The following is a 9695-nucleotide window of genomic DNA, read 5'->3' as shown; positions in this document are numbered from 1 at the left end:
TTAAAATCAATGTAGTTGGTAAATAGATTATTTATATATTATGGGTGAACCTACTTTAAGGTTTTTATGTTCAGTATAATCCCACTATTTTAACTAACAAGATATGGAGCTTACGTGCAGATAGGCTTCTTAGTGTGTTGATTGAATGAGTCGTTCTGGTAACTGAATAAACTAAGTAAAATTTTATTTACTTTGTACGATCCTCTTATAACATTCTAGACTAAATAAAAATCAATGTTTAAAGAAATAGGTTGAAAGTAAAGTATGTTAATGATGATAAATATAGAAAGTAGAGAATTCCACAGAATAAAACACACACACACACACAACCTATATGTATAGGGTGAGGCAAAAGTAACTTGCCAAGTCTTGAATAATAATAATTTTTTATGCGGTTATACGTTGAAAATTAAGTAATGAAACTTAAGATAATTATGAAAGGATATGTCAATCATTACCAGTAAAATGAGATTAGCCATTAATATTCTGAAACTTAACAATTTGGAAGGCAAGTTATTTTAGTCTCATCCTGTATTTATAAATAGAGAAAATATAAATAAAATAATTTTATTAATAAAACAAATTTAACTTGGTGAGTTTTTCACCACTACTTTATATTCTATTTTGCATTTTGTTATTTCCTCACCTATGCAATTATTTTATTACTTGAAATATATAGACATACACACTCATATCTCAGTTCTAGTCGTGTTGTTAGTTGTCAACTAATCTGTAAGAGTCCGTGCTGAGAAATGTTTAATTTTCTCTCTGAAATATTATTAGTTTTAAGGCTAATAGTCTTTATAAGAGTACTTTTTATGAATTTCTGATTCATACCTATAGCTATGATTCTGGATTTCCTAATTATTGAATTTTCAACAGAAGTAATAAACAACTTACTAGCCTTTAATTGTTTTTTTAAATTTGATCTGTATAATGCTATTTAGTGTTAGAACTGAAATTAAGCATATATTTCTCAAATGAAAATGAACAACAACTTCAAAAATAAAATGAGAAAAATTGATTTCCTGAAAAAATATAGCAAACAATGGTATGCTGTATGTTGAACATGCCTATTTTGAAGAGATAATATAGAAAAGTCTTTTAAGTTTAAACCAGAAGTATGAATTCTATTTGTTTTTGATGTAAAAGGTGAAAAACTGACTTCTAAACATTGTGAAACTTTGGAGGAGGTTTTCAAGAGAGTCCAGTTTCAAACAGTAGATCTGGAAGCTTGTGGGTTAGATGATGAGGTATGGCTAGCGTAATCTGTTTTGTAAGTTATCAAGTTTCTATATAACATTACTGTATTTATATATAGATATAAACACTATACAGATGGATATACGCCTTGGTAGACAAGTAAAGTTTGTATTCAAATACATTTAATTGAAAGCAAGGGTTAAAACACAAAATATGAAAACTAACCAGTAATTTATCTGGCAACTTTTAACTTCTTCAGAGACACGCCAGTTGAGCAGGCTATAAAACATAATGTAGATATACTGGCATATCATTAGTTTGGTGCCAAAACTTTTTTAAAATATTATAACTTGTGTTTTAAACTTAGTTTTTAGGACAGTTTGTCTTTATAGTGTTTAAATTTATCCTTTGTATGATATATGTATGTGTGTGTGTGCATGTGTGAACTTGATTATAACTTTGGATGGTTTTTCTGATTGCCATTTTCTTACACTGCTCAGTTATTTCTAGGAATTGCCTGGCTATCATGATGTTGAACTTGTTTTATTTTACAAAAACACATTTTTTTTTCATCAAGGTTTAATTTCTTTGCCTTTCAAACATCTGCTTTATGTTAACTTCACTCCTAGTAGTTAAAATATATTACAGTATATGATTGTATTCCACAGTTTAGACTTTGAACCACATTCTTCACAATTAACTGTTATAATGATTTACTAGGTTCATTGGATTATGGTAATCAAGTATAGAAAGTGATAAATCAATAATGGAATTTGTGTTTTAAAACAGTGATTGTGTCTATTCTGTATACAGTAGAATGCAAGACATCCTTCTTAAAAAAGTTTGAGATTTAAGCAGAATTAGTTATTGATCCATATAATCCAGATTTATCATCCAGTGTTTTTCACAAGATTGTGTTGAAACATAAGTGATAATCTTTAATTGGAATATCTTTCAAAGTTGTTTAGCAGAGTGCTCATAGATGCAAATCCTTCAACAAATAGCACATTTTCATTGTGTCCATTGGAAATGCAGCTAAAATATTTTGTAATGGATTTTTTTCACATTGTATGCTATAGCATTTAGAAACTCCTGTTCTGAAACAGCATACTTCATATAAACCCAAGAACCTAGATAAATGTTAAAGAAATAGATATATATATATATATGTTCTTTTCATACAAATATTTACTTTCTGCAATGAACATGTTTTTATGCTTTTGTATTAATCATACTGGTTTGGTTTATTGTTACAAGAATATAGGTATTTAAATTCAAATATTATTTTAGGGAAGAAAAATTTTTCTGTGTGGTAAAAAAATGATAAAAAAACACACTTACCAGGTTTTGCCCTAAATTTTAGTATGTTCTTCCAAAAGATTGTCCAACATTGGAAAATAAAATATTTTCTAGAAAGTTACTTTTTAAATTGCTGTAAATAGTCTGTGGCTTATGATCAAATGATAAGTTTTGATGTATGGCCCTGGTAAAGAATTTTTTAGAAGCTTGTGTTCTTAAAATATTTCCTTTTGATGTTTGAATAGTTTTGGCAACTTTGGTTTATATATATATATATATTCTACTTTATAACAGGGCTCAGCTGCAGTTTTTGATATGATAGAATATTACGAGTCAGCCTCTAATTTGAATATATCTTTTAACAAACACATTGGCTTAAGGGGGTGGCAGTCATGTTCTCGCATGCTAAAAAAAGTAAGTACCTTTTCCAATACTTTGAAATTCTGATTTAGTTGAACTCTGTTCTACCTTATCAAATGAAACCAATGTTGATGTTCATCAACATAGAATTCAGTTTACATAGAAGTCTTTATTTAATAATTTCTCAACAAAGCTGCCAACTAAGTGATGCCAAAACATCTGAAGAAAACAAATTTATGTGATATCAGGACAAGTTGTTATGGATGAAAATCAATAAAATAATCAATTTTGGAAAAGGAAACTCCCATCATGTTCACTCTTATCATCATTGTGGATCATTTTTATTTTGGAATCAATACAACTTTAAGATTACTTGAGAACTTTAGTACCAGATGCTAATTTGTAACAACTAAAAGTGTGTAAAAACACCAGAAAAAACAACTAATAGTGTGTAAAAACACCTGAAAAAACAACTAAAAGTGTGTAAAAACATCTGAGAAAAATTTTCAGAATTAAGAAGTGGAAGGATTAAAATGAGATAATATATGGTCTTGCAAATTATGTACACAATATTTTTAATTCACTGATACACTGATGACACTATATTTCATAATGCTCTACATATTTTAGAAGCTGTAATTTTTCATATATCTTGCTTCAAGATTTATTATTCCTGACACATTGAGAGTTTATCATGTTTCACAATCTTTGCTTGCTTTAATATAGATGTTTGATGAATGATTTTTTTAACACGTGATTTGTCTACTGTAATGAAGCTATCTTGTTGATTATAATGTAACACTTATGTTTATTGTATTTGTAGAATTTTTTTATTCTGTTGAAGATAACACGTTTATTATATTGTTCATTTTGTATACTGTACTGAAAACACTATTTTATCATAGCCTTTCTTTAATGTATTGAAGACAATGTGTATATTATGTTGTAAGACTTTGTTCTTTCAAACGAAGACACGACACGTCATGTTTATTATATCGTAAACTGTGTTTACTGCACTGAAACATCTTGTTTATTGCATACTTTGTTGACTGCATTGACACACTTTATTACTTTATAGATTTATTTTATTGTAAGCTTGATATACTGTAGCAAAGACATTTTGATTATTGTGGACTGTTTATTAACTCAAAAAACATGTTTTCATGGTTATTATGTAGTAATAGTTGTTTACTTTTATTCACACTGTTTTTAATTGAGTTTGAGAAATCATTTGTATTTAATAAACATATCTTCTTAATTCATTTTCCAGGTGTCTCTTCTTAATATTATATTTCACTATTTGAGACTCTTTGAATTCAGCACATAATATAGACTTGTTATTTAGTAACTTTCAGAAATATGTCCATTTTATATTCCAGACTCCTTGTATTAAGTATTTAGATGCTCGTAATACTGGCTTAAATGACCAGAGTCTACTTATACTTGGCCGTGCCCTTCGACTTGGCTCTGGCTTGTTTATTCTTCACCTTGAGAACTCTGGACTTAATGGGAGGTCACTGGTTATTCTGAGTAAGTAAAGTTAACTGTCAAATGTCAGGTCATTGTTACTGTGAATAAGTATAGTTAACTCTCAAATGTAAGGTCATTGTTACTGTGAATAAGTATAGTTGACTTTTTATAAGTAAGAAGTCATGCTAATAAAGTTCAATTTATTATCATTCTCAATCTAAATGAGAAGAGATAGCTCTGTATGAACAGTTGAAGGTTATATGATGTTGAGTATTTTTCTGATAGGGAGGTTACTAGTACTAGTTACATTGATTAAGTCAAGTATATTCTTGATGGGAAGATTATTAGTCAAACTGATTAAGTGATATAATTTCTTGATAAGAAGGGTACCAACCTTAGTGATTAAGTCCAGTAGTTCTTTGGTTGAACAATTATTCCTTTTAATAATTAATGTAGATGGTCACTGAATAAAGTGACTAGTCAAAATGACTAAGTGATAATTGGGTTTGTGATTAAAAAGTCACTTGACATAAGAACTAAGTCATATATTCTTGTTTTATAGATCATTTTGTCATAATGATTGAGCCAGTTATGTACTTGGTTGCACTGGCAGATCCGGAGGGGGAGAAGGGGAAAGAGGCAACTGCCCCCACTTTGGCAAAAAAAATAATTTTTTTTATGGGAATCCTATTCATATGAAAATCAGGAGAAATTCATTCAAACTTACTTTTATCATAGATATTAGTCGTAAATCATTCTCCATTCTACATCTAAAACTATCACATTGAATTTATTGAATTGTTATTATTATTATATATACTTTTTTATCTATAGCCTCCTCCCCCTTTTTTACTGAGTCTCTGGATCTGCCCATGCTTGGTGGAAAAACCACAGTTCATACTTATCAACTACAATTGGTTGTTACTGGTTGGACACTAATCATAATGGTCAATTTTAATTTTATTGTTGATCGAAAGGCATTTAATTTGATTGTGAGTTTAAAAGTTTGTAATTATTGTGAGTAAGTCATGCTCATTCTTAATTATTGTATGTAATATCACTGAAAAATAGATGGCCATTTGTCATATCAGTAATTTTTGTGTAAGTGGGTTTACTTGTTTATTGTATAGATTACCCGAATAATACTGATAGAAATGTTAATTTCAATGTGTTTTAAAAGTTTAATTATGTTGTATATCAGTGCTTAGCAGTCAATAAGTAACTGATTATCCCTATAATTTTGTATTGTCTTCTTTTTTCTTTTCATGTGACAGTATTTAATTTGCAAGTTTTTTAGTCAGTGAGATTTTTAATTAAAATTCTCTTTTTGGTTTATCTCCTAGTGGCAGCACTGAAACTAAACAACGTTCTAAGAGAACTCTACCTTGGAGATAACAAAATTTCATCAGCTGATGGACTTCAGGTTGGAAATTTACTGAGAGCCAACAGTTGGCTGGAGATGCTTGATCTCAGAAACAATAATTTGCAGGTACATTAATGATGCCTAATGAAATCCACTGTGATTATAAGTATTTTATTCTAGTAGGTGGATCACTGTAAGTAACATAGAAAGTTAATTTCTTGGTATATCATTAGTAATATGATTATTATTTTGTTGTTGTTTTTGGTGTCAGTTGATGAAATTAAATTCAAAACTGTATTTTAAAATAGTTCTACAAAATCTTTATATATAATAATAATAAACTGTTTATTTATGTAAAATTGTATTTCGGTACATCAGTGTGCATTGCTTAATCTGGCTGTGTATTCCTAATTTTATTCAGTATAATTTATATCAACAGTTTGATGTACTTAATCATAAAAGTCTTCACCAATTTTAGCTAATCTGAATACTGCAGTTGGTAACTTCTTATTGATATTAATACTCTTTTTTTTTATATATACTAACAGTCCTGGTTATGTATCCTGACTCTATTAGTTAGTGAAGTAGCTAACTGAACAATACCTGTATAGCTAAAAAAAATGTGTTTTATATAAACAGGACCTAGGAATGTCTCATATACTAGATGGATTAAGTCATCAACCTACTTTGGGGGGATCTGGGCTACAAACACTAGTACTGTGGAACAACCAGATTTCAAGTAATGGCATGAAACATTTGGTTCATTCAATTGTAAGTATCAACTCTGCTGTTGTATCAAGTGAAGAATTTTTTTTAAAACAGTCAATTTTTAAAGTGAAAGCTGAGGTACACATTTGGCAGGTAGCATACAGCTGTTTCTTTACAAACTAAAGATAAGTATTTTATTAGTTTTTCATGTATTTCTTTTATTTGGTGTAAATTACTAAATCCCTATTTCTCTGGTACCTAGTAAAATTCAACAACTGAGTTACTTTTTTAAGTACTGTTATAAATGGAAGTAAAATATATTGTTTAAAGTTTAAAAAGAAATCTAAATATGAGTATATTACATTGAGCAGCATCAAAATATTTTTTTGGTATTTTTCTTATAACCAAAGATGGAGCCTATAAATTATAAACATAAAAATTATAACAATTTTATAAAATATAATACCCGTGTCTGTATAGGTATATGATTACTAAATAATAATATCATAAGTGATGTTTGACAGGCAGATTTTCTGAAAGTCAGAGTGCATGTTTCTAACATGCTGATAAATCTTGAATACTTTTGTAATTTCATCTGTCACTTCATGTAAAAGGAAGTGTGCTGATTGAAATAAAAATGTGTTTCTAGACTAGATAGATAACTTAGAACGTGTCAGTACTCACACTACAGATAAATAACACTGAATGAATATTACCAGCCACACATAGGAAACTTGAAAACTCTCAACCTTGGACACAACAACCTTGGGAACAATGGCTTACAGCAGCTGAAACAAGCCTTGATGTGCAACAAGACAGTGATATATTTAGGCCTTCAGAACACAAACATAACATGTGAGGGTGAGAAACTATTTGAATGCTTTTAAAGAAATGTTGAACAAAAAATAATTGCTGTACATGATTTGAGTTAGACATTAGTATCAGATTTTTTAGATTTGCAAAGAGTGTAATTTTCTCAGCTGTAGGACATAGTATATATATATATATATATATATATATATATATAATTAATTAATATAATTTTAAAGGAGGGGATATAGATAAATGCAGTAAAATGAGCAAGAATATTTTTCTCGTATATTGTAATTTAATTTAACTTATTGGTTAAAGGATACTGAATGCCCAAGATGGGGTAAGTTAACATTCCTCATATTGTTCAGTAAAAATAAAACATTAGTTAATTAATTTTTCTTTAATAACTTGAAGGGTGAAATGGACATTTCCATTTCAACTAGAGGGATATTTATGCAAAAACCTTTAAACTGTTGAGCTAAAGAATTACATAGGTCATGTGATGATGAGAGATTTTTTTTGTTAAAAACTAATAATTATTATAACTGTGGAAACAAAATCCATTTGAATGTCATGATTTTGGGATTTGTTTACTTGTTCAAAGATTATTGCTCACTAATATTTGCTATTTTTGTTCATGTTCTGTAGGTGCAGTAGCTATAGCTGAATACCTTGCTGAAAGTAAACAAATCACGAGAGTTGACTTGCGTGACAACAAGATTCAAGTAGCTGGTCTCATGGCTCTTTCACTGTCCTTGAAACACAATGAAAGTGTTACCCGTGTGGATCTGGACTACATAGCTAAACAGAACCAAGTAAGTAATATCTGTTTATTTTTCATTTTAATATTCTACTTTATTGATCCCCCTTTGTAGAACTAAGCACAGATATTGAACTGAAAAAGGCAGTGAACATCCTCACATTCTATTGCTTTGTTCTTGGAAATATATTCCTATTGAGTGTATGCCAACTGCAGTTAATGAAGCTGTATTTTATCTGTACTGAAAAGTTAAAATTAACTCTCATTACATTGCAGAATTAATTCTGATAACACATATATTTTGTATCTTGTTACAAGTACAGTAAATACATAGAAATGTTTGATGCGATGTTTGAATTAATTGAATATTGGACTATGCTAACTTGAATGAAATTATCATGGAAACTTTGAGTACTTTGTAATCTTAGGATATATGCCAGATTTTAGTGTACTTGTTTGAGTTTTGTTGTCAGACAGAATTAAAAGTAATAGAATTGATTAAGAGATTCTTTAAAATTATGCACATCCTTCTTGTAAATGTTGAAAGTGTGACAGACTGTTCAATTAAGAGTGGAAATAAACTTTCAAAGTATGCGGCAATGGAAAGTTTGTCAAACCAACAAAATACACTAGGTAATTTGCTTACTTTGAATAAGTGGCATATGTCTTGGAATTGATATTGAACATTTCTCAAATGACTTAGATATTTACTTTTTGCCAAAGGTGAAGAAGCTTTCAAGAATATAGAAGTTATGAGAAAACAGGTAGTACTGTTGATAAATGGTAAACTTGCTTCTGTTTAAACTACCAGAAGGTAAATGATGTCATAAAAAAAGAAGGATACCTACTCTCAACCAGGGATTGATTCTGAGATTTGCCTGGCCTTACTTGGTTTACCAAATAAAAGTAGGCAAAGGAAATGTGGACAAGATAGTGCTGTAGGAGATTGTTTGTCTACATTATCTAGTAAAAATATCATCAGATATTCTGTGCTCTTAAAGAGTCATACCTCAACACTTGGGCTAACCTACTTAAAATCCATTGATCCTGTATTAGGATTTATGCTACTATAATTTGAAGGTGGAAAAGTGATTGCATTCATAAATATATTGATGAACTCATGTGAAAGAAGATGTTGCATTACTTGTAAGAAGCTGTTAGGCAATATCTTAGATTAAAAAACACTTTGTAGAGAAAATGTAAGAGAATGTTGTTGAACATGCAACCTATGTTTGAAAGACAGGGAACATAGAAGAAATGATGTGGAGTGATAACAGTTTAGTGCTGGGGCACTACTCAAAAAAGTAGCTGTTCTCTACCAACTTCAACTGATCACAATAAATGCGTCATGGTAGTAATGGACTATTTTTCAAAGTGGCTAGAAGGATATGTTGTAAAAGAAAACCATGTAATCAAAATACTGGGAAGTGGACAAAGGTTTTTTGAAAGAATCAACAAGTAAAAGTTGTCTATGGGTGAGACTATTGAGTCTGAGCGAGGGATAGTTTCTCCAATACTTCAGCATAGGGAAAGAAGATGTACCTAAGTACACAGTAAAGTTAGGTCTTCTGGAAATCAGTAGACAGTGTTTTATGCTAGTGATAATAATCAACCACCAAAAGCTGCTTCACCCCATAATTATAAATTACAGAAAGAAAAAAAAAGCTGCTAACAGATTTGGTTCTTACAGTAAACAAAGTAAGAAATTGAAAATGTAAT

General features: G+C 29.6%; 1 protein-coding gene across 1 annotated transcript in view; it reads left to right on the top strand.

The window, feature by feature from the left end:
• The window catches only part of LOC106461707 (protein phosphatase 1 regulatory subunit 37-like), an 89038-nt gene that overhangs the window by 75561 nt on the left and 3782 nt on the right, over positions 1-9695 (top strand). Inside the window, exons 4-10 of the mRNA XM_022388735.1 lie at positions 1153-1253; positions 2797-2916; positions 4242-4392; positions 5676-5821; positions 6335-6466; positions 7123-7264; positions 7865-8031. Of these exons, the coding sequence (XP_022244443.1) occupies positions 1153-1253; positions 2797-2916; positions 4242-4392; positions 5676-5821; positions 6335-6466; positions 7123-7264; positions 7865-8031 (959 nt within the window). The remainder of the gene's footprint in view (positions 1-1152; positions 1254-2796; positions 2917-4241; positions 4393-5675; positions 5822-6334; positions 6467-7122; positions 7265-7864; positions 8032-9695) is intronic.

The sequence above is a fragment of the Limulus polyphemus genome, unplaced genomic scaffold (genome assembly GCF_000517525.1).
Source record: "Limulus polyphemus unplaced genomic scaffold, Limulus_polyphemus-2.1.2 Scaffold1015, whole genome shotgun sequence".
Lineage (NCBI taxonomy): Eukaryota > Metazoa > Arthropoda > Merostomata > Xiphosura > Limulidae > Limulus > Limulus polyphemus.
Note: the sequence above shows the minus strand (reverse complement) of the source record. Positions and strands in the feature narration are given on the sequence as shown.